Consider the following 25,335-nt stretch of genomic DNA (forward strand, 5'->3'; position numbering starts at 1 on the left):
ACGTTGAGCGAGCATAAAATGTTAGGAGATTTTAGCTCTGAAGCCTTCAGTTTTGCGAACACAGCTCTGGACTATCATGCAAACTGTAACACCTTATCAGTACTAGATAAGCATTGGGATATATTATTTTACTTTTCAGGAAGATTAATTCCATGTTAACTGGAAAAATGTTTTGTTTTTTCAAGGTAAAAACACGGTATGGACCACTTCTGTTACGAAGTGGTCCATTCCATGGTCCTATTATATAAACCTAATCGCGTCTGAATTCATAACTTAGATGTGATTGTTATTATTATGATCTGGATCCTGTGTCAGATTTAAAAGTTGTTTTTAAATCCCTCAAAACATTAAAAAAAATAAAAATATTTAAATTGGGTTTAATGATGTACATAGCCTTTAAACCATGCTGACACATTCTTGTTAAAATTCTGCCAGCTACGGAGGAGCCCAGACTGTGCACAGCTCTCCTTCTATAGAAATCAATGTAACATAACTGTGTCCTTACAGCTTCTGATAGTGTAAAGAAAAAAACTGAATATTTATATGTTGAAATGCAAGACAATTGGGAAACAAGATGATATTACATGAACAAAATGTCAGAATATGCAACAACAATAAATATGTATTGCAAATTCTGTCTTCTACTGAATCAGGACTTTTACAGTATATTCTTTTTATTATTTGAAGCTTTCAGTAATTGTTTTGTTTTGTTTTTTTCCATTCAGGGTATAATATGGCCTCAGGTTATTTCTGGTGTTTCTGTAAACCTCATTAATGCAGCAGTTAATGCCATCTTCATGTATGGCCTGAAGCTAGGAGTGGTGTGAGTCCCCTTATGTATCATAGTTATTACTATAGTGTCTACATCTCATTTGTTAGTACTTTAGAAAGTTAATTGTTCTGTTCAGACTGAATTTTGTGCCAATAGTTTTTGTTTTTTTTACCTAATGTAGGCTTTAGGCCCCATGCACATGGCCGTGCCCGTAATCACGGGCCTCGATTAGGGGCACTTCCGGCCGCTGGCGACCATGGACAGCCATCCGTGTTTTCGACCCCGTGCTCCCATACAAAGCATAGGAACACGGCCTGTAAAAAGCAAAATATAGGACATGTCTTTTGCAGAGGCTTTCTACGGCCATCTTCCCGTAAATATATTTTATTGACTGTGGTCAATAGAAGGGACTGGGGCCGCAATTATGGACAAATTCTACGGACGAATTCTACGGTCATGTGCATGAGGCCTTACTATGTATACACCGATCAGCCATAACATTAAAACTACCTGCCCAATATTGTGTCAGTCACCCTTGTGCTGTCAAAACAGCTCTGACCCTTTGAGGCATGAACTCAACAAGACCTTTGATGGTGTCCTGTGGTTATCTGCCAACAAGATGTTAGCAGCAGATCCTTTAAAGGCCCTTTTACACGGGGCAATGATCGGGCAAATGAGCGTACAATGTGAATGATATAAACAGGGCATTGATCAGCTGATGAATGAGCTAGCTCATCGGCTGATCGAATCTGTTATACATATAGAACGATAAAATGTATTGCTGCATATGTGTGTGTGTTTATATATATATATGTATATATATATATATATATATATATATATATATGTATATATATATATATATATATATTCTACTTTTATATATATATATATATATAATGTGTGTGTGTGTGTGTAAACCGGGTGTGCTGCTGAAATGATGTAAATGCATGGTGACGAACAATCATAGTAACGATCACCCCATACATAACCAATCTTTTATCCTTGTGAAAGGAGCAAATGAGTGCCGATCAACGAGCTGTCTCGATGATCAGCGCTTGTTTTCAAAGCCCATATTGACCCATCAAAAAGGACCTTTCGTCTTGTAAGTTTGAAAGTGGGACCTCCATGGATTGGACTTTTTTTTTTTCAAGCAAATACCACAGATGCTCCATCGGATTGAGATTTGGAGAATTTTTAGGCCAAGTCACCACTCTTTGTTATGTTCCTTAAAGAGGCTCTGTCACCACATTATAAGTGCTCTATCTTCTACATAATGTGATCGGCGCTGTAATGTAGATTACAGCAGTGTTTTTTATTTAGAAGGACGATCAATTTTGACGGAGTTATGACCTATTTTAGATTTATGCTAATGAATTTCTTAATGCCCAACTGGGCGTGTTTTTACTTTTTGACCAAGTAGACTTGTTTATGGCTATTGTCTTTTTCTACACAGCCTCAAACATGTTCTGACACCTTTGTATCCTAGCCAGTATTAATTTTTTTTCAACAATTTGTGCTATTGTAGCTGTTCTGTGGAAACCGAGCAGGCATTCTAGCCTTCAGTCTCTATGTGCATCAATGAGTTTTGAACGCCCTTGACCTTGTTTCCGGATCACCAGTTGTCCTTCGTTCGACAACTTTTGGTAGGGACTAACCACTGCATACTGGAAACACCCCACAAGACGTACCGGTTTGGCGATGCTCTGATCCAGTGGTCTAGTTATCAAAATTTGGCTCTTTTTGCTCAGATCCTTACACTTGCCCATTTTCCCTTCTGTTAACACATCAATTGTTGACTGTTCAAGAACTGACTGTTCACTTGCTGCCTGAGGGGTATGTTCACACGCAGTAGCAAAACAGGCGAAAACAGCTCCTGAATTTCAGAAGTTTTTGCAAGTACTCGCGTTTTTCGCGAGTCTTTTACGGACGTTATCGGAGCTGTTTTTTAATGGAGTCAATGGAAAATGGCTCCAAAAACGTCCCAAGAAGTGACATGCACTTCTTTGACGCGAGCGTATTTTTACGTGCCGTCTTTTGACAGCGACGCGTAAAATTACACCTCATCTGAACAGAACATCGTAAAACCCATTGCAAGCAATGGGCAGATGTTTGCAGATGTAATGGAGCCGTCTTTTCAGACGTAATTCGAGGCGTAAAATGCCCAAATTATGTCTAAAAATAGGCCGTGTGAACATACCCTCACATATCCCACCCCTTGACCGGTGGCATTGTCACAAGATAATCAATGTTATTCACTTCACCTGTCATGTGAAGAACCGCCTGCTGTATATTTACGGCAGATGGACCTGGTCTCTGAAGCATAAATACAACGGCGCCTCAGGGACTGTGCACGCACGATTGCGTTCACACAGACTTGTGCCCTGACTGTTGCTAACAGCACTGGGCATAGATCAGGTGTCACGGTCTCATCGTGTAATCGCTGTGAGAATCATATATCAATATGTATTTCTTTAGAAAACTTCTGCCAAAAAATCTCCTGACTCTTTTCTTCTCACACTTTGTTTCAGTGTAAAGAGAAGAGAGATATGCTTCCAGAAGAATACTATGGGGCAGATTTACTAACACTGTCTAAGTTTTAGACAATGTAAATTTAGAGCAAGCAGTCAGAAAGTGGTGCGTGTTGTATGATAAATTTGACGCACTTTTTGTATAAACCTGTTTCCATCTATCCTTCTATCTTTTTTTATTAGAGTACCTAGAAAAGGCAGGTATTTAATTCAGGGGTTTCATTCAGTTCCATTACCACAGATGTATAAAATCCAGCACCTACCCATGCAGTCTGCCTTTACAAACATTTGTGAAAGTTCTAAAGAGCTCAATGAATTTGAGCGTTGTACTGTAATAAGGTGCCACCGTTGTAACAAGTCAGTTCGTGAAATTTCTTCCCTCCTAGATATTCCACGATCAACTGTGAGTGGTATTATTTCAACTCCACATAACAAAGCGGGATCGCTGAGTGCTGAGTCTCAGTGCATAAATGCCTAGGCCCCATAGTTCGAGTGAAGGGATATCTTAATTTTCCCATAATCATTATTCCCATATCATTCCCATATATCACATGGCAAAGTAAGCCCGTTCTCGTGATCGGTGGGGGTCCCACTGTGTATACACATACACACACACACACACACACACACACACACACACACACACACACACACACACACACACACACACACACCACACACACACACACACGCCCTGTTTAGTCAAGGGGAGAACAAAAACCTGGTCATATTTGGATTTTCAGGAGGAAATTATTGAAGGCTTCATATTTGAAGATCAGGACACTGTATAACGCCCCCAGGCGGAGGATGTCAAATGTTTAACTGAAAGGCGTTTTATCAGTCCTATTCCCCCAACATGTACAAGGAGTAACCCCCAGAAAATGTGCCGTGTCTGCGGAAAACATTGACAATGCAAAGATTCCTGATACTTATCAGCCTCTCAACCAGGCCTGTGCATTCATCCATGTTTTAAGAAATTCCATGCGGTTTCCAATTATTAGAATTAATTTGCAGCTAAACGTATATTTGCCATTTTTTACGTTTCCTTTTTTCCCCTTATTTTACTCCAGACTCCAGAGTGAGGAAGGAAATGGGTGGGGGTAGGATGTAACGTTTGCTTGTCTGCTAATGTTTGACTGCCAGAAAGCCCCTTCATGTGCATAAACCTGCAATTTCTTATTTTTATGAAACCAAAACAAAATTCCTATTATTCCCCTACATCAATTTTTGGAGATCTACATTTCAATTATTTTATATTGAAAATGTTTAAAAAAAAGCTGATTTGTGAAATCGGGCATGTTCATACAGGACGGATACGCTGCGTAAAAGTACACAACATATTCGCCCCCGGACGCCCCAGGGAATTCCGGCCGAAAAATCGCACCAAATTGTGGTGCAGTTTTTTGGGCATGATTGTTTAAAAAAAATAAAGCGCGTGTATATATACCCTCGTCTCCGTAGTCATGGCGACGCGTCCCTCTGTTGTCTGTGCGGCCCGACCTCCTGGGATGACATTTTATCCCATGCTAAAGCTGCAACCTGTGATTGGCTGCAGCAGTCACATAGAATGAAACATCATTCCTGGAGGCTGGGATGGACGCAGGTGTATAGAGATCTGGGTAAGTATAAGCTTTTTTTTTTTTTTTTAATTGTGATTTTTGCGGCGGATTCACCGCATTTCCACCGCAAAAATCGCAACATTTGCTATTTATTGCAGGTTTTCCCTCCCTGCAACTTAATTCAATTTATGAACCTCTTTTTGGCAGATTGTCAACGCACTGTGTGGATGAGATTTGTTCAAATGTCATACACTCTGCTACTACTGTATTACGCTGCGGGTTTTCTGCAACAAAATCTATTGCGGAAAATCTGCAGTGTTTATGCTTAATGTAGCTTAATAAGCTTTTTTTTATTGTAAGCCCTCCTACATCTCTATGTGATAAATAAGGTACACATATTGGGTAACCTCGTGCACTGATGAAGTAGAAGAATGTAAATTATATGAATTTTACCCATGGTCCTTACTGTCTTTGAAAAATGCTTGTATAAAATGACGTATTTGCCAAAAAATGCTAATTTTATTTTGTCAGTCTTATTAAGAAAATTTCAGAACAAAATTGGACTTTCTAAAAAGATGCTAAACCCCTTTAAGTAATCCTTGGGGGTCTACTTTTGTAAATGTATGGGGTGTTTGTAATGTTTAAAGTGCTTCAGGGCCCCCAGAAAACAGTATGCTGCTATAAAATCTGCTGCAGAGTTGATGGACCCAAAAGGCCAAAATAGCCTTCTTTTATGCCAGACCCTGGCACATGCACAGGCGTCATGCACATGACTGCAATTGCAGATAAAATAGAATGCATGCTTTCCTATGGGACACAACTGTGGTTTCCATGGTCTGTGCCAGTGGCGTAACTACCGCGGTAGCAGCAGTAGCGGCTGCTACGGGGCCCGGGGCTTGAGGGGGCCCGTGCCGCCAGCCGACACGCCCTCCCAAATGCCCGGTGGCGCCGCTAGCAGCCGTTATGGCTGCTACAGGGGTAGCACCGCTACTGTGGGGCCCGCGCCACCGAGCCTTACACAGGCACTCTCATGCCTGTAGGTGTCGCTAGCACCGGAGGGGGCCCCGGTGCTAGCGGCAGCCAAATACATATATTAGCACTGAATGGCCGGGCATGTTCCGTGCCTGACCATCCAGTGCCTTACAATGACACTGATTGGCTAGCGGCGCGATGACATCATCGCGCCGCTTCCATGCTTGGAAGGTGCTGATTGGCGGGGCAAGTCATTCTGCCCCGCCAATCAGCGTCATTGAAGGACGCTCATTCAGCTCCTGCAGACATGCTCAGAAGAGAGCATGTCTGCATCGCCAGTGAACAGCGTGGGAACCGGAGAATGTGAGTATGTCAACTTTATATATTTTTTTCCTCATAAAAATGTGAATGGCATTATCTATAGTTGGGGGGTCTATCTACAGGGGGGGTAGTCTTTATGTGGGCTATTATATATAGGGGGGTCTATATGTGGGGCAGTAGCTACAGGGGGGTCTATATGTGGGGATGTGGGCCACTATATACAGGGGGGTCTATATGTGTGCCACTATATACAGGGGGGGTCTGTATGTGGGGATGTGGGCCACTATCTACAGGGGGGTCTATATGTGGGGCAGTATATGTGAGACACTACAGGGGTGGGCTTTATGTAGAGCACTATCTATAGGGGAGCTATTTTTTAGGGTACTTTCTATAGGGGTGGGCTATGTGTGGGACACTATATACAGGGGTGGGTTACCTGTGGGGCACTAGCAACAGGGTGGCTATATGTAGTGCACAGTCTACAGGGGTGGGCTATATGTGGGACAATATCTACAGAGGTGGGCTATACGTGGAGCACTAACTATAGGGGAAGCTATATGTAGGGCAGCACGGTGGCTCAGTGGTTAGCACTATTGCCTTGCAGCTCTGGAGTCCATATGTGGGCACTATCTACAGTGGCTTCTATGTAGGTCACTATCTACAGGGGGCACTATCTACAGGGGGCACGACGGTGTGTGTGTGTGTGTGTGTGTGTGTGTGTGTGTGTGTGTGTGTGTGACAGTTATATTTAGATGTGTTGAGAATTTTAACTTTGTTTACAGGTGCAGAAATGTTTTAAAAGTGAGAAGCTGAAGACATCTAAACAGAAAACTGCAGAAATGGGTCATGCCCGGGAGAAATCCATCATAGATGTCTGAACCGGAGGGAGAAGAAAAGAACTAGAATCTGAGACGTCACCGGTGAGTCACTTAATGTAAATGTTTATTCTGCCTCTAATCAGTATTGTAGTCACTGTATGATCTGCAGCGAGATGATGGTGGTATGATTTTTTTTTGTGAAACCGCATCTCCCAGCATATCCTTATCATTGTTTCGGCCATGCTGGGAGCTGTAGTTTTACGCCGTACAAACCTATGCGCAGTGGCGTAACTACCGCTATAGCAGCCGTAGCGACTTCTACGGGGCCTGCAGCATGAGGGGGCCCGTGCCACCCGCCGGCACGGCCCCTCCCATGGCCGCAGGCTCCGCTAGCAGCCGTTATGGCTGCTACAGCACGACGCCACTGAAGGGGTTGTTCCTACAAAAGACATGCATCCCCTAACCACAGGATAGGGGATACATGTGGGATCGCTGGGACGCCCAGCGATGAGGAGAACGGGGGACCGAAAGTCCCCCCTAAGTTCTCCATGACAAACCTCGGACTTCCGTAGTCTGTCTGCAGCTCCATGGAAATGACCAGCGCTCCTTTCATTTTTATTGAACTGCGCAGACGCCGGAAGTCCGAGGTTAGTCATGGAGAACTTCGGGGGACTTTCAGTCCCCCGTTCTCCTTATCGCTGCCAGCGATCACACATGTATCCCCTATCCTGTGGATGTCCTGTGGATAGGGGATGCATGTCTTTTGTAGGACAAACTATAGGCCGTTTTTTTTTTTGGGGGGGTCTGTATGGCGTAATCTACAGAGGGGGCTGTATGGCGTTATCTACAGAGGGGGTGTGTATGGCGTTATCTACAGGGGGGGTCTGTATGGCGTTATCTACAGAGGGGGCTGTATGGCGTTATCTACAGAGGGGGCTGTATGGCGTTATCTACAGGGGGCTGTGTATGGTGCTATATATAGGGGGGCGCTGTGTGGTGGAATCTATAGGGAGGCACTATCTACAAGGGGGGGGTTGTGTGATACCCAGCAGAGGGGAGGGGCCCCAGTCAAAAGTTTGCTATGGGGCCCAGTCTTTCCTAGTTACGCCCCTGGTCTGTGCGTTGCCCGGACCGTAAAAAAAAATAGGAAATTTCATTATACGATCCGCATTTGCGGTCCAGACTTATTGACATTAATGCATATCTGCTGTGTGCACGGTCTGTGATTGCGGAAGGCCCGCAGATGACATTCTGCAGCCTGTCCGTGCTGTAATCCCGGACCGTACAGACAGCTAAGGTCGTGTGCCGGAGGCCTTACAGTGAATAAAGCACACATATTAGGTATCCCCATACACGGGAGAAGTACAAGTAATTTTACTTGTGGTCCATACTGTGTGTGATCACGGTTTGCATAAAATGACACATTAGCCTTTTTCTTTTCTTTTCTTTTTTTTATATTTTTTTTTATATTTTTCCCACTTTAGAGATAAATAAAAATGATGTATAGAGACATATACAATTAAAACAGTGATGTAATATAACTAGTCCCATTTGGCCAGGGCTACACGGTGACTATGGCTGCAACACAGGTTGCACAACCAAGTTGATTGTGTTGCGCTGCCTGCAATGCAATGTGGACAACACAGTCACAAGAAGTCCAATGGTTTTTTAAATTCCTTCCAACTGTGGTGTCGAGGTAACAGCAACTTGTGGGTCGCAGTGCTACCATATTCACTTTTAATACTTACGCGGCACAGTGATCTTTGGCCGTGCAACCTGGTGTTGTGGCCAAAGTAACCGTGTAGCTGTAGCCTTTCAGTGGCAGCATTGTGAGGGTTCATGTTGATGCGACTATTGTTTAACCTTAGCCTTACAATGATAGTGCAGAATGATTTACTGCATATGATACTGATTTTACATTGCAGAAGTGGTAATTTTCCAGTACTGCTTGCCTAATTGAAGAATATATAAATTGCATGACATAGCCTAAATTTCTGGCATAGTTAAAATACAAGGAAGCAACAAATGCAGTCATGCGTCACATGAGTAAGTAAGAAAGAGCGTACAGATATTTGTTTTCATTTACTTTTGTGTTTGTTTTTTCCATTGTTTCCTTCAGGGGATCAGCGTGGGCAAACACAATATCACAGTTTGCATTGTCTCTAGTGCTTTTTCTTTATATTCTTTGGAAAAAGCTACATCTTTCAACATGGGGGGGTATGTGAGTATTGATACATTTAAATAAGGACACTCATTGATATAGCATGGAAACATTGTAGAGAAACTGTGTGTTATGGCTAATACAGTATATGTGAGTGTTAGGCTGGATTTACACGACCATGTTACGTCCATAATGGAAGGAACGTATTTCGGCCGCTAATCCCGGACCGAACACAGTGCAGGGAGCCAGGCTCCTAGCATCATAGTTATGTAATCATGTTTTCAGTACGGGACAGTTGTCCTGCAGCGAGGCAGGGACTCCTAGCGTCGTACATAACTATGATGCTAGGAGCCCGGCTCCCTGCACTGTGTTCGGTCCGGGACTTCCGGCCGAAATACGTTCCGTCCATTACGGACGTAACATGGTCATGTGAATCCAGCCTTATGGCTAATACAGAATGGTTTATAAATATAAACACTATATATATATATATATATATATATATATATATACACACGAGGAAATAGACGCGGCACTCCAAAAATAGTTGCAAAGATAGTGGTTTATTCACCCATGTACAGAAATAGCTACATTTCAGTCCTCTCAACAGGACCTTTGTCAAGCCTGCTGAGAGGACTGAAACGTAGCTATTTCTGTACATGGGTGAATAAACCACTATCTTTGCAACTAATTTTGAGGTGCTGCGTCTATTTCCTCGTTTGTATATCCAATTCAGGACCGTGTGGATGACGGTCAAGGACGCATAGCACCGTGATACTTTAATTCTCTGAAGTGCTGCTTTTTTCTACCTACTATAAACATTATATATATATATATATATATATATATATATATATATATATATATACATATATATATATATATACATTACATACATACATACACTACCGTTCAAAAATTTGGGGTCACCCAGACAATTTTGTGTTTTCCATGAAAACTCGCACTTATATTTATCAAATGAGTTGCAAAATGACTAGAAAATATAGTCAGGACATTGACAAGGTTAGAAATAATGATTTTTATTTGAAATAATAATTTTCTCCTTCAAACTTTGCTTTCGTCAAAGAATGCTCCATTTGCAGCAATTACAGCATTGCAGACCTTTGGCATTCTAGCTGTTAATTTGCTGAGGTAATCGGGAGAAATTTCACCCCATGCTTCCAGAAGCCCCTCCCACAAGTTGGTTTGACTTGATGGGCACTTCTTGTGTACCATACGGTAAAGCTGCTCCCACAACAGCTCTATGGGGTTGAGATCTGGTGACTGCGCTGGCCACTCCATTACAGATAGAATACCAGCTGCCTGCTTCTTCCCTAAATAGTTATTGCATAATTTGGAGGTGTGCTTTGGGTCATTGTCCTGTTGTAGGATGAAATTGACTCCAATCAAGCGCTGTCCACAGGGTATGGCATGGCGTTGCAAAATGGAGTGATAGCCTTCCTTATTAAAAATCCCTTTTACCTTGTACAAATCTCCCAATTTACCAGCACCAAAGCAACCCCAGACCATTGCATTACCTCCACCATGCTTGACAGATGGCGTCAGGCACTCTTCCAGCATCATTTCAGTTGTTCTGCGTCTCACAAATGTTCTTCTGTGTGATCCAAACACCTCAAACTTCGATTCGTCTGTCCATAACACTTTTTTCCAATCTTCCTCTGTCCAATGTCTGTGTGCTTTTGCCCATATTAATCTTTTCCTTTTATTAGCCAGTCTCAGATATGGCTTTTTCTTTGCCACTCTGCCCTGAAGGCCAGCATCCCGGAGTCGCCTCTTCACTGTAGACGTTGACACTGGCGGTTTGCGGGTACTATTTAATGAAGCTGCCAGTTGAGGACCTGTGAGGCGTCTATTTCTCAAACTAGAGACTCTAATGTACTTGTCTTGTTGCTCAGTTGTGCAGCGGGGCCTCCCACTTCTCTTTCTACTCTGGTTAGAGACTGTTTGTGCTGTCCTCTGAAGGGAGTAGTTCACACCGTTGTAGGAAATCTTCAGTTTCTTGGCAATTTCTCGCATGGAATAGCCTTCATTTCTAAGAACAAGAATAGACTGTCGAGTTTCACATGAAAGCTCTCTTTTTCTAGCCATTTTGAGAGTTTAATCGAACCCACAAATGTAATGCTCCAGATTCTCAACTAGCTCAAAGGAAGGTCAGTTTTATAGCTCCTCTAAACAACAAAACTGTTTACATCGGTGCTAACATAATTGCACAAGGGTTTTCAAGTGTTTTCTAATCATCCATTAGCCTTTTAACACTTCGTAAACACAATGTACCATTAGAACACGGGAGTGATGGTTGCTGGAAATGGGTTTCTATACACCTATGTAGATATTGCATTAAAAACCAGACGTTTGCAGCTAGAATAGTAATTTAGCACATTAACAATGTATAGAGTGTATTTCTGATTAATTTAATGTTATCTTCATTTGAAAAAAACTGGGCTTTTCTTTCAAAAATAAGGAAATTTCTAAGTGACCCTAAACTTTTGAACGGTAGTGTGTATATATATATATATATATATATATATATTTATAAACATTGTCATTGCTGATCTCTGGGGCTGTAACACTGTCTAACAATTTGGGAGATTAATCCTGTATAGCCATCTTCCATACTGTCCGCTTCCATTTGCTATAGTTAATTTACTTGTTCTTATTAGGATTCTTGTTCATACTGCTTTGATGTGATTTTGTTTCTTAGGTTGGTCCAGAGATTGCTTGGAGGAATGGGGCTCCTTTATGCGTTTGGCCATACCAAGCATGCTTATGGTGTGCATTGAATGGTGGAGCTTTGAAATTGGAGGGTTCTTAGCAGGTTAGCCCATATGTACTGTTTCTTCTAACAAATTTTTACAGCGTTTTTTTCCCTTTACAAATGCTTGTAAATATAAGTTCTTGAGTATTTATTCTGCACTATTGTTTAGTGAATCAGAAAAGGTGGCATTTCAGCATATCTAAGGCCAGGGCTACACCTAGATTTTTTATAGTGCTACTGATTCATTTTAACTACTTAGCTACAGATGAAGTCCAAATGAGTACACCGTGTTCCAAATTATTATGCACATTGGATTTAAGTGTCATAAACATTTAATTATTAATTTTTCAATTAAACTCATGGATGGTATTGTGTCTTAGGGCTCTTTGGATCATTGTAATCAATCTCAGACACCTGTGATAATTAGTTTGCCAGGTGTGCCCAATCAAAGGAAAACTATTTAAGTAGGACGTTCCACATTATTAAGCAGGCCACAGGTTTCAAGCAATATGGGAAAGAAAAAGGATCTCTCTGCTGACGAAAAGCGTGAAATAGTGCAATACCTTGGACAAGGTATGAAAACCTTGGATATTTAAAGAAAACGTAAGCGTGATCATCGTACTGTGAAAAGATTTGTGGCTGATTCAGAGCACAGACGGGTTCGTTCAGATAAAGGCATAATGAGGAAGGTTTCTGCCAGACAAATTAATAGGATTAGGAGAGCAGCTGCTAAAATTCCATTGCAAAGCAGCAAACAGGTATTTGAAGCCGCTGGTGCCTCTGGAGTCCCGCGAACCTCAAGGTGTAGAATCCTCCAGAGGTTTGCAAGTGTGCGTAAAGCTATTATTTGGCCACCCCTAACCAATGCTCACAAGCAGAAACGGTTTCAGCGAGCTCAGAAATACATGAAGACTAATTTTCAAACCGTGTCGTTTACTGATGAGTGCCGTGCAACCCTGGATGGTCCAGATGGATGAAGTAGTGGATGGTTGGTGAATGGCCACCATGTCCCAACAAGCCTGAGACCTCAGCAAGGAGGTGGCGGAGTCATGTTTTGGGCTGGAATCATGGGTAGAGAGCTGGTAGGCCCCTTTAGGGTCCCTGACGGTGTGAAAATGACCTCTGCTTAGTACGTAGAGTTTATGACTGACCACTTTCTTCCGTGGTACAAAAAGAAGAACCGTGCCTTCCATAGCAAAATTATCTTCATGCATGACAATGCATCATCTCATTCTGCAAAGAATACCTCTGTGTCATTGGCTGCTATGGGCATAAAAGGAGAGAAACTCATGGTGTGGCCCCCATGTTCCCCTGACCTCAACCCTATTGAGAAACTTTGGAGCATCCTCAAGCAAAATATCTATGTGGGTGGGAGGCAGTTCAAAGCTCTGGGAGGATATTCTGACATCCTGCAAAGATATTCAAGCAGAAACTGTCCAAATACTCACAAATTCAATGGATGCAAGAATTGTGAAGGTGATATCAAAGAAGGGGTCCTATGTTAACATGTAACTTGGCCTGTTACGTTTTTTTGGATTGAAAGAGCTTTTGATTTCTGTAAATATGACCTCCTGATGCTGCAAATTATACAAATTACCATTTTAGTTCTCTTTACAACCTTTAAAATGTTTTGATCTCTGTTGTGCATAATAATTTGAAACAGTGCATTTTGAGGTTTTTTACTTCTAAAAAAAAATCTGTTATCATTAGGAGATTTGTTCAATAAAATTTGCATTATACTCCAACGGTTGATGGCTTGAAGATTATACTGACTGTCATTTGCATCGACTATTTAGGAAAATCAGCGAAAAATAACATTTGCATAATAATTTGGAATGCGGTGTATATTGAGTTGAATGCAGTCTTGGACTGCAGCTGTCACTCAATAGTTAAAATCAATCAGTGGTACTACAAAAAGTCTAGACGTATACCTGGCCCTAAGGCCCCATGCCCACTTCAGTTTTTTCCTTCAGGGCGCTATCCGTTGTTGTCACGGATAGCACCCTAAACCCATTCATTTCAATGGGGCCATGCACACTTCCGTTGTTTTAATGGAACTGTGCGGCCTTTCCGTCAAAAGTAGGGCAGGTCCTACTCCTGCCCGTTTTTGACGGAACAGTCTCGGCCTTCTAATTGAATTTGGTCCATGAAACAATGGGTTGCACACGGAAGCCATCCGTGTTCAGCCCGTGTGTGACAGAACCATCAATAACGGCCGTTCAATGACCGACGGAAGTGTGCATGAGGCCTAAGGCTGGTTTCCCACAGTGCAGATTTGCTGCATATTTTGCCTGCATTTTGTAGGCCAAAACCAGAATTGGATCCAGGGGAGCAGACCTATAAGGCCTTTCTTTATATGGTTTATAGGGTTTGGGCTTAAAAAATACATACAAAATCGGCAGCAATTCTGCACTGTGGGAAACCAACCTTTGGGTCCATTCATGTTGAAGTGTGGTTAGAACCGCAGCGAAAAGCTGCATCCGAAAAGCATTTTTACCATGATTTGGTGCACTTTTTTTATGTGGTTGCAGTTTTTAACACAACTGCATAGAAAAACGTTTTTTCAGTGCGATTCTAACCGCAACGTATTGGGAAACATTTCCACGTTACTTGGGCCGCATGCAGACAATACCACGTCCATATGCGGTGGCCAATAGGCGGTTTGCTGGTTTTACCTTCAAAATTGTGCAGCGCTGAGCCTGCTTCATACGCTGCCGGCGTTAGCTTTGTTTTACAGCTGACACCCGGGACTAACGACCTGGAACAAGGATCGCATTGTTCCTGGCTGTTTAATCCCTCAAATGACCTGAGGCTTTAAAAAGAGGGGGGCTGTCCCCTCTGACAGCTCATTGACGCCGCTACGACACAATCGTGGGGTGCCGATGGTTGTCATGGCAGCCCAGGGGCCTAATGAAGGCCCCAGGTGTGCCTTCACTCTAACAGAAGCCTGTAAAAATGACAATATACTGCAATACATTAGTATTCCAGCGTATTGTACCCAGAGGGACTAATAGAATGTGTAAAAAAAAAGTTAAATAAAGTTATTAGTGGTGAAGAAAAAAATAAAAATTATTAAAAGTTAAAAAAAAACACCTTTTTCCATTTTTCCTCTAAGTAATATAACATTTTTAAAGATAAACTCTTGATATTGCTGCATCTGTAAAAGTCAGAACTATTACAATATACAATTTTTTAACTCGCACAGTGAATGCCATTAACCCCTTAAGGACGCAGCCTAGTTTTGGCCTTAAGGCTCAGAGCCCATTTTTCAAATCTGACATATTTCACTTTATGTGGTAATAACGTCGGAATGCTTAAACCTACCCAAGCGATTCTGAGATTGTTTTCTCGTGACACATTGGGCTTCATGTTCGTGGTAAAATTTGGTCGATATATTCAGTGTTTATTGGTGAAAAATTGCAAAATGTAGAGAAAATTTTGAAAAAATTGCATTTTTCAGAATTTAAATGCATCTGCTTGTAAAACAGACGGTTATACCACCCAAAATAGTTACTAGTTCACATTTCCCATATGTCTACTTTAGATTGGCATCGTTTTTTGAACATTCTTTTATTTTTCTTGGACGTTACAAGGCTTAGAACATAAACAGCAATTTCTCATATTTTTAAGAAAATTTCAAAAGCCTTTTTTTTAAGGTACTTCTTCAGTTCTGAAGAGGCTTTGAGGGGCCTATGTATTAGAAACCCTGATAAAACACCCCATTTTAAAAACTAGACCCCTCAAAGTATTCAAAACAGCATTTAGAAAGTTTTTTAACCCTTCAGGCATTTCACAAGAATTAAAGCAAAGTGGAGGTGAAATTTGCAAATTTCATTTTTCTTGCAGAATTTCAATTTTATTCATTTTTTTTCTGTAACACAGAAGGTTTTACCAGAGAAACACTATAAATATGTATTGTCCAGATTCTGCAGTTTTTAGAAATGTCCCACATGTGGCCCTGCTGCGCTCATGGACTAAAACACAAGCCCCAGAAGCAAAGAAGCACCTAGTGCATTTTGAGTCCTTTTTTATTAGAATATATTTTAGGCAGCATGCCAGGTTTGAAGAGGTGTTGAGGTGCCAAAACAGTAGGAATCCCCCAATAGTGACCCCATTTTGGAAACTACACTCCTCAAGGAATTCATTTATGGTTGTTGTTACCAGTTTGACCACACAGTTTTTTCACAGCACGTATTTGAATTGGGCTGTGAAATGAAAAAAATTTCATTTTTTCCAATAAAATGTCATTTGTGATCAAAATTTCTTATTTTCACAGGGAACAAAATACCCCATTTTGTTGCCCAATTTGTCCTTAGTGTGGCAATACCCCATTTGTGGTGATAAACTACCGTTTGGGCCCATGGGAGGGCTCAGAAGGAAAGGAGCGCTATATGTTTGTTGGAGTCCAGATTTTGCTGGATTGGTTTTCGGGTGCCATGTCGCATTTGCAGAGCCTCAGAGGTATCAAAGCAATGGAAACCCACCAAAAGTGACCCCATTTTGGAAACTACACCCCTCAAGGAATTCATTTATGGTTGTTGTTATTTTGACCACACAGTTTTTTCACACCACCTATTTCAATTGGGCTGTGACATTAAAAAAATGACATTTTTTCCAATAAGACGTAATTTTTTATCAAAATTTCTTATTTTCACAGGGAACAAAATAATCAATTTTGTTGCCCAATTTCTCCTGAGTGCAGCAATACCCCATTTGTGGCAATAAACTGCCGTTTTGGCCCATGGGAGGCCTCAGAAGGGAAGGAGCGCTGTGTGTTCTTTGGAGTACAGATTTTGCTGGTTTGGTTTTCGGGTGCCATGACGCATTTGCAGAGCCCCAGAGGTATCAAAGCAATGGAAACCAACCACAAATGACCCCATTTTGGAAACTACACCCCTCAAGGAATTCATTTATGGGTGTTGTGACCATTTTGACCACATAGTTTTTTCACATAACTTATTTGAATTGGGCTGGGAATGAAAACAAAATTATTTTTTTCAAATAATATGTAGTTTTGGCTGAAAAATTCTTATTTTCACAAGAAACAAAATACCCCATTCTGTTGCGCAATTTGTTCTGAGTGCCGCAATACCCCATTTGTTGTGATAAACTGCGGTTTGGGCCCATGGGAGGGCTCAGAAGGAAAGGACCACCATTTGGCCTACTGGGGATTTTCTAGTGCGAAGTCATGTATGCAGAAGCACCTGAGGTACCAGTACAGTTGAAACCCGCAAGAAGTGACCCCGTTTTAAAAACTACACCCTTAAGGCATTCATCTAGAGGTGTAGTGAGCATTTTGACCGGAGACATACACCCCATAAACTGTAATTTGGGTTCTCACGGGTACGTCAATACCCTACATGTGGCTGTAATCAGCTGCCTAGGCACGCAGCAGGGCTCAGAGGGGAAAGACGAGGGGGGATAAGCTGTGCGGAGTGCATCAGGGTAAGTAAAACTGGGGTAGATTAAAAATCATGGGATGTATGATAAATTTTGAAGCACTCTTTCATACGGAGCCTTAGTTTTTCGGGACATGTGTCACATTGATATATTGTGTCCTTCCTTATCCCCCTCTTATAGCAGACTTTGTACCTCTTTTGACTTTTTTCTTTCTTGCCAGTTTGGGGAACTTCTCCTGGAAAGTGTTGCCCTGGTACGATGCATGTGGCCTCGCCTCCAGAAGTACTGGGTGCCCCCCCCCTTCTTGGTCCATAAAAATTAGTTTCTTGATAACCACCTCTTGAAATTCCAGGAAAGTTCCCGTCTGGCCTGTGCATCGATGTAGCACGTACGCGTTGTACAATGCCATCTGTATGATGTGCCCGGCCAGCTTCTTATACCACACCGCATAGCGCTGTAGGGCTTCAGGGCTTGATCTGACAAGTCCACCCCTCTCATGTACCTATAGTAGTCCAGGATGCAGTCTGGTTTGGGGGTCTCTGTACTGGTACCTCGTACAGGTACATGGGTACTGGTGTGACATCTCTCTTGTCCTTGTACTTGAAACACAATATGTTGCTGCTAGATTGTGCCCTGCTCTCACCCCTTCTGAGCGTTTGCCCTGCAGAGTCTTAGGGAGGCCTCTCAGATTTCTTCTAGCAGTGCCGCATGCCGCAGGACTTCTGGAAGCGAGGCAGTTGAAGAGTGGGACGCTGGTATAAAAATTATCCAGGTAGAGGTGGTAACCCTGGTCCAGCAGTGGGTGCACCAAATCCCACACAATTTTTGCATTAACTCCCAGTAAGGGGGGGGGGCATTCTGGGTGCTGAATACTGGTGTCCTTCCCTTCATATATCCTAAATTTTTAGGTATACCCTGATGCACTCTCGCACAGCTTATGCATCTTATACGCCATAGCTTGCCCTCTTACCCGGCAGGTACTGGCGGAATTGAACCCTCCCTTTAAAATGTACCAAGGACTCATCAATAGAAATACACTTCTCGGGGGTGTATGCTTGGGAAAACCGGGCACTGAAACGGTCTAATAGGGGTCTCCATTTATACAAACGGTCAAAACTGGGGTCATCTCGGGGTGGGCACGGCTCATTATCAGTATAATGTAAGAAGCGAAGTATTGCCTAATTTATTTATTTTTTTAGGTTCCAGTTCAGTTCTGAAGTTGCTTTGAGGGGCCCATATATTAGAAACCCCAATCAAACACCCCATTTTAGAAACTAGACCCCTCAAAGTATTCACAACAGCATTTAGAAAGTTTATGAACCCTTTAGGTGTTTCACAGGAATTTTGAGCAAAGTAGAGGTGAAATCTACTTTTTTTTTGTCAGAAAATCCTTTTTATACCACTTTTTTTTATAACACAAAAGGTTTTATCAGAGAAACGCAACTCAATATTTATTGCCCAGATTCTGCAGTTTTGAGAAATATCCCACATGTGGCCCTAGTGCGGTAATGGACTGAAGCACCGACCTCCGAAGCAAAGGAGCACCTAGTGGATTTTGAGCCCTCCTTTTTATTAGGCACCATGTCCGGTTTGAAGAGGTTTTGTGGTGCCAAAACAGTGGAAACCCACCAAAAGTGACAGCATTTTGGAAACTAGAGACCTTGAGGAATTCATTGTACTTTTCATGGGGTGCATGCGGCTTTTTGATCAGTTTTTATTCTATTTTTAAGTGGCGCGGTGACTAAAAAACAGCAATTCTACTATTGTTTTTTTATTCTATTTTTTTTACAGCGTTCACCGTGCGCTATAAATGACATATTCACTTTATTCTGCGGGGCGATACGATTACGGCGATACCAGATGTTTATAGTTTTTTTTTATGTCTTATGGCGTTTGCACAATAAAATACGTTTTGTAAAAAATCATTCACTTTTTGTGTTATCATATTCTAAGAGCCATAACGTTTTTATTTTTCCATCAATAAAGCCGTGCGAGGACTTATTTTTTGCGTAACGAACTGTAGTGTCCATCAATACCATTTTTAGGTACATGCGACTTTTTGATCTCTTTTTATTCCATTTTTTGCGAAGTGAAGTGACCAAAGAATTGTGATTCTGGGACGGTTTATTATTATTTTATTTTACGGCGTTCACCGCGCGGGATAAATAATAAAATAATTTTGTAGTTCAGGCCATTACGGACGCGGCGATACCAATTATGTATAGTTTATTTGTTTGTTTATATATTTTTATTAATAATAAAGGACTGATAAGGGAAAAGGGGGGATTTTTACTTTTATTACTTTTAAATCTTTTATTTTCTTATTTTTACACATCTTTTTTTAACTTTTTTTTAACTTTTTTACTTTGTCCCACTAGGGGACTTGAGGGCAGGAGGCCCTGATCGCTATTCTAATACACTGCACTACATGCGTAGTGCAGTGTATTAGAACTGTCAGCTACTCACTGACAGCAAGCATAGTGGGTCCTGACTTCGTCAGGACCCACTAGGCTTCCGTCTCTGGGATAGCCGGACGCCATTGTTTGGTGTCTGGTTGCCATAGTCACCATCGCCGGCCGCTATCGTGTAGCAGGCCGGCGATTGCAGCTTAACCCCTAAAAAGCAGTGATCGCTATTGAACACGGCTTTTCAGGGGTTAATCAGCGGGGACACAGCGATCGGTCCCCGCTTCAGGAGCTGTGACAGCCGCTGTACGAGACAGCAGCTGTCACAGCTCCTGTATGTGTCGGGAGGACGGCTGAAACGGCCGTTACTCCCGAGACGTACTATTCCGTCATGGAGCGCGAACAGGGCGCTTACCATGACGTAATAGTACGTCAATGAGCGTTAAGGGGTTAAATTGAAAATGCCAAAATCGCAATTTTTTTGGTCAAGTTAGCGGTGTCTAATAAAAAGTGATCAAAAAGTTGTATGTATCAAAAAAAATTACCAATAAAAACTACAGCTTATCCCACAAAAAATAAGCGCTCACACCGCTCAATTGACGAAAAAAATTAAAAAAAAGTTCTGGCTCTCAGAATGTGATGAAACACAGCAAATAGATTTTTTTTCTTTGTAAAAGTAGTAAAATATATTTTAAAAAAAACCTATATCAATTTTGTATCACTGTAATCGTATACAGCCGCAGAATAAAGTTGTTGTAGCTTTCACCGCATGGTGAAATCCGTAAAAACGAAACCCAAAAAAACAATGGAGGAAGTGCAATTTTTTTCCATTTTCAGGCAGGAAAGATTTTTTTTTCAGATTCCCAGTACATTGTATGGTGCTTTAAATAGTGGCAATAGAAAGTACAACGTGTCCCGCAAAAAATAAGCTCTCACACCACTCTATTGACTGAAAAAGAAAAAAGTTATGGTTCTTGGAATGCGGGGAGAGAAAAACGAAAATGAAAAGGCAAAAAATATGTAATGACGGGGTAGGGAGACAGACAGGTGAGCCCTAATCTACCCGCCACTCAGTCCCTGCCTACTTGCACGGCCCGTCCTAGGCGACGGCGTACAACTGGACGACGGGCCCTATGCTCAATATGTGTACGACAGACAAACAGACAAGGGTACACAGAAGCTAAGGGAAATGGGGCAGTTGCCCACGGCAACACCGTGAGCAACAAGAGTAGTGAACGAGCCGAGTCAACCAGGATTGTACGAGGTACCAAACGCAGAGCAGGAGAGTAGTCAGTAAAGCCAGGGTCAATATGAAGCAGAGGACAATAGTACAAGCAGCAGCAGCAGAGCCAGGAAACAGGCAGAATCACAGGCAAAGGAGGAGCAGGAAATGAAGGTATAAATAGACAGAGGGCGGGAGCTAGCTCCGTCTGGCCAGGCTGTGATAGGCTCTCCCACTCCTCAGCCTCCCAGCCTGAGTGGTAGCAGATTGAGTCACTCTATCAGACTTAGGAGCAGGTGCAGACTGATTAACCACGGGCGTCGACACAGAAGCTGTGTCTGGCAGATCCTTTACAAAATATTTCCGTCCCGAAGGGAATGCAACACAAATGCCCAGTCTGTACCCAGCCTTAGGCCAGGGCTACACATAGACTTTTTGTAGTTCTACTATTTGATTTTAAAGTGTACCTAACTTTTAAGGTAACTTTTCAGAATAAGCTGTCATATATGTGTACATGAGGAATTACACTATTTCTGGTCATATGACCTAGTGGGTGGAGCCTAACTGCCATCATGTCTTCTATAGACTGCACACAGAGAAGAGGAGAATCCTGCTCAACTATCTCTATCACATATAGAGAAGCTGCAGCAGCATGGAGGAGATTATACAGCAGTAATGAACAGTGTAGCTGAAAATCCAGATATATATGGAGATATAATTTCCCAGGAAGCTGCACTGTCTGTCTGTATTTTTCAAATTGCTCCTGCTCCTCCTTCCCTCTCTGTAGACTTGTATCGGAATCGTGTCTTTGTCTGACACACTCTCTCTGCTCTCCCCTCTCCATAGACTTGTATGGGCAGCGTGTTTGTGTCACTCTCTCTTCCTGCTCCGAACTCCTGCACCCCACTACCTTGTCCATAGACTTGGATAGGCAGGCAGTAAAGAGTCACACCCACACCTTCTGCTATCTGTCAATTCTGCTCTGTAACCAGGGATGAATTTTTCTTGACAACAAGAGGTGGACAGTTGATTACAGAAAGGGAGACACCTAGTAGCAGTAAGTTCACACCGAATTTTCATGGTTAAAACAACGAGATTTTAACACGAAGTAAACTAAAAAGTTGATCTATATCAGGTATAATGTTAGATTATAATAAGTTGTTTTGAAAAGTTAGTGTCCATTTAACTCTTGAACTAGTCATAGGCTTACAGCTGAAATGCTTGGGTAATGGGTAAAAGGCAGGCTTCTGTTTAGATGAGTTTTTCTCCCCAAAAGTTGAAAAAAGCCACATAAACACAACATGTAAACCCAGCCTTGACTTTTTGTAGTGCTACTAATTAATTTTAACTCTTGAGTAATAACTACAGTCCACAAGATTGCATGCAACTCAATGTATTCATTTTGATTGTAACTAATTTTTTGTAGCCAATTTTAAACCCATATTACAGCTGAAGCACGTTGTCAAACACATGGGTAATTAAAACAAAAAGCTCATGCTTTTTAAATTGCGTTTTTCTCAGTCTACACAGCAAAACTGACAAATGATCTACAGAAAACAGGAACTATACTACTATTGAAACTATACTACTGCTATAGGGGCTGCACGATGGCTCAGTGCTTAGCATTGTTGCCTTGTTGCACTGAGGTCCTGGGCTTGAATCTAACCAAGGACAACATTTGCATGGCGTTTGTATGTTCATCCCATAGTTGTGGGTTTCCTTCCATACAAAAACATGGTTAATTGACTTTCAGTGAAATTAGTGTGTGTGTCTGTGACTCTGTACAGCACTGTGGAATATGGAGGTGCTATCTAAGTAACAGGAATATATATTCTAATAAATAATAATAATAAAAAAAATAGTGGCCAGTGTAAAAACTGGAATTTCGAAAGATTTTTTTTTTATATGGATAGTCACATAACAAAAACAATGAATAAGTATATAATAAAAACCTGATTTACATTTTCTGATGATACATTTCCTTTTATTTTTATTGAATTGAGGGATTTTATCTTTCATTGATTTTATTTCTGTAGGCCTTATCAGTGTTGTGGAACTGGGGGCTCAGGCTATAATGTTGGAGCTGGCTTCAGCCGCTTATATGGTGAGTTTAAATAAGTTGAAGTAAAGGAAAAAAACTCTGTTAATGTAACATTAATATTATATGGTACATATATTTTCCTACATAACATCTTGACGAATAATGGCATCCAAACCTTATTAGATATATGCTCAAATAACAAAATGCTATCTTTTGAAAACCTATCGCGTCGCTACAAGTTATCTAAAAATGATTTTTATAAAAATCTCCAAACCAGACATGCTTTACAGTCATTCTCACTCCCTTTTCCATCTAAAAAATCCTTACTACACATATGGCTTGCTACTTCCACCACCGAAAAAGGCATATCCCTTTGCTATAAAGTACCAATAAACTCTTATCCTAATGAACTAAACAAATTCAAGTCCCATTGGGAATCTGACTTCAATAAGCAGTTTTACCGACTCTCAATGGAACTCTGCAATAGCATCTGCATTCAGTTGTGCCAACCACATAGAAACAGACAGAAACCTCTTATATAGGTGGTATATTACGCCTGGCAAACTCTATCGATACTACGGTATCTCAGATACCTGTTGGAGATGCGGTGGGAGGTGCACTCTGGTGGGACTCTGGTCCAGTTCTGAAACTATGGAAACAAGTCGGAATAGTTTTGTCCTATGTTTGTGGTTTTCCCATTGTCCTGGATGCTCCTTTGTAGCTGTATTGTCCAATATTCTATCACCTAATAGAACCAAAATATTGCCTACCCTTCTGGTCACCAGGTCTCTTATAGCAAGAAATTGGAAATCCAATAAATTACCTTCACTTACAGAAATTACTCGAAATTTAAACAATAACTGTTGCTATGAATCTACAATTGCCTCATCAATAACCCCTTCACGACAGCCATACGGCTATACACGTTCCAACTGCCGATGCCCCATGCAGTTGTCACATATATAAACAGCAGCCTGGAACGGCTTTAATAAGTGCAGTGCTGCTTCAATGTGAGCAGCGCTCCACTCACGTCTGCGGGGGCTTTGAGAGCCCAGGAATACAACCCCCACTGTAGATAGCGCCACCCTGGCCGGGGATTCCTCTCCTAGAGGGAGCACCCAACGTCTCTCCATCCCTCCTGTAGATAGCAACTCCCCTCCCCCACTGTAGATAGCATCGCACCCCCTCACTGCAGATAGCTCCACCTACACTCCCTCTAGAAGCAGAATCCCCGGTGTCAGATTGCTCTGGCCGGGGATTCCGTTTCTAGAGAGAGCCCCTGACTGTGATGTCAGGGGCTCTCTCTAGGAGCTGAATCCCCAGCCGACACTCTGGCTGTGGATCCACTACTGGAGAAGCCCCTGGCGTTACTATCCATATATGGACCGTGACGTCAGGGGCTACTCCTGGAGCGGAATCCTCGGCCAGAGCGCCGCCAACGCTCTGGCAGGGGATTCTGCTTTTAAAGTTAGCCCTTAACGTCACTGTCCATATATGGACAGAGAGATCAGTGGCTCCCTCTAAGAGCGGAATCACTCTGCCTTTACAGGGAGCTACAGTGGTGCTATCTACAGGAAGGGGTTTCCATTTACAGGGGGCGCTATCTACAGGTGGTGGCGCTATCTACAGGTTCTGGTGGCGATCTACAGGGAGGGCACTATCTACAGGGGGTGTGGTGCTATCTACAGGGGGTGCTATATACAGGGGGTGTGGTGCAATCTGCAGGGGGTGCTATATACAGGGCGTGTGTCACTATCTACATGTGCACTGTGTATGGCACTATGTGGGCACTATTTACAGTGGCAGGGGCGTAGCTAAAGGCTCATGGGCCCCAATGCAAAAGTTCTTATTGGGCCCCCCCGCTGCAAACTTATCATGGCCGACGGCCAACAGCTTTCAGCTGCATCGCTGGGTCTCCTAAATGACCCAACAATGCAGCACTAGCAGCCAGGGGCGTCACTAAGGACTTAAAATGTCAGGGGAAATAGCCCCAATACATATTCCCCCAAAAAGATGTGTATGTGTATATTAGACAGCATATCTATAGCACTACGACCCTATAAACTATGGATAGGATTAGATACAGTGGCTCAGCAGACAGTATCACACATGATAGGATTAGATACAGTGGCTGAGCAGACAGTATCACACATGATAGGATTAGATACAGTGGCCCAGCAGACAGTATCACACATGATTGGATTAGAAACACAGCTCCGCAGACAGTATCACACATGATAGGATTAAATATAGGGCCCAGCTCGCTGATATTGCGGCTCCAGCGCTGGACCCAGGAAAGGTAAGAATAATAATTGTTTTGCTTTTTTATGTGTTACTAATTATTTTCTTGTGTTTTT

The 25,335-nt window shown here is 42.1% G+C and overlaps 1 protein-coding gene across 1 annotated transcript in view; it reads left to right on the forward strand.

Moving 5' to 3' along the window:
- LOC142742806 (multidrug and toxin extrusion protein 2-like) overlaps positions 1-25,335 on the forward strand; it is a 104,588-nt gene that overhangs the window by 50,895 nt on the left and 28,358 nt on the right. The window contains exons 7-10 of the mRNA XM_075852928.1: positions 726-823; positions 9,093-9,190; positions 11,857-11,970; positions 22,974-23,041. Of these exons, the coding sequence (XP_075709043.1) occupies positions 726-823; positions 9,093-9,190; positions 11,857-11,970; positions 22,974-23,041 (378 nt within the window). The remainder of the gene's footprint in view (positions 1-725; positions 824-9,092; positions 9,191-11,856; positions 11,971-22,973; positions 23,042-25,335) is intronic.

The sequence above is a fragment of the Rhinoderma darwinii genome, chromosome 2 (genome assembly GCF_050947455.1).
Source record: "Rhinoderma darwinii isolate aRhiDar2 chromosome 2, aRhiDar2.hap1, whole genome shotgun sequence".
NCBI lineage: Eukaryota > Metazoa > Chordata > Amphibia > Anura > Rhinodermatidae > Rhinoderma > Rhinoderma darwinii.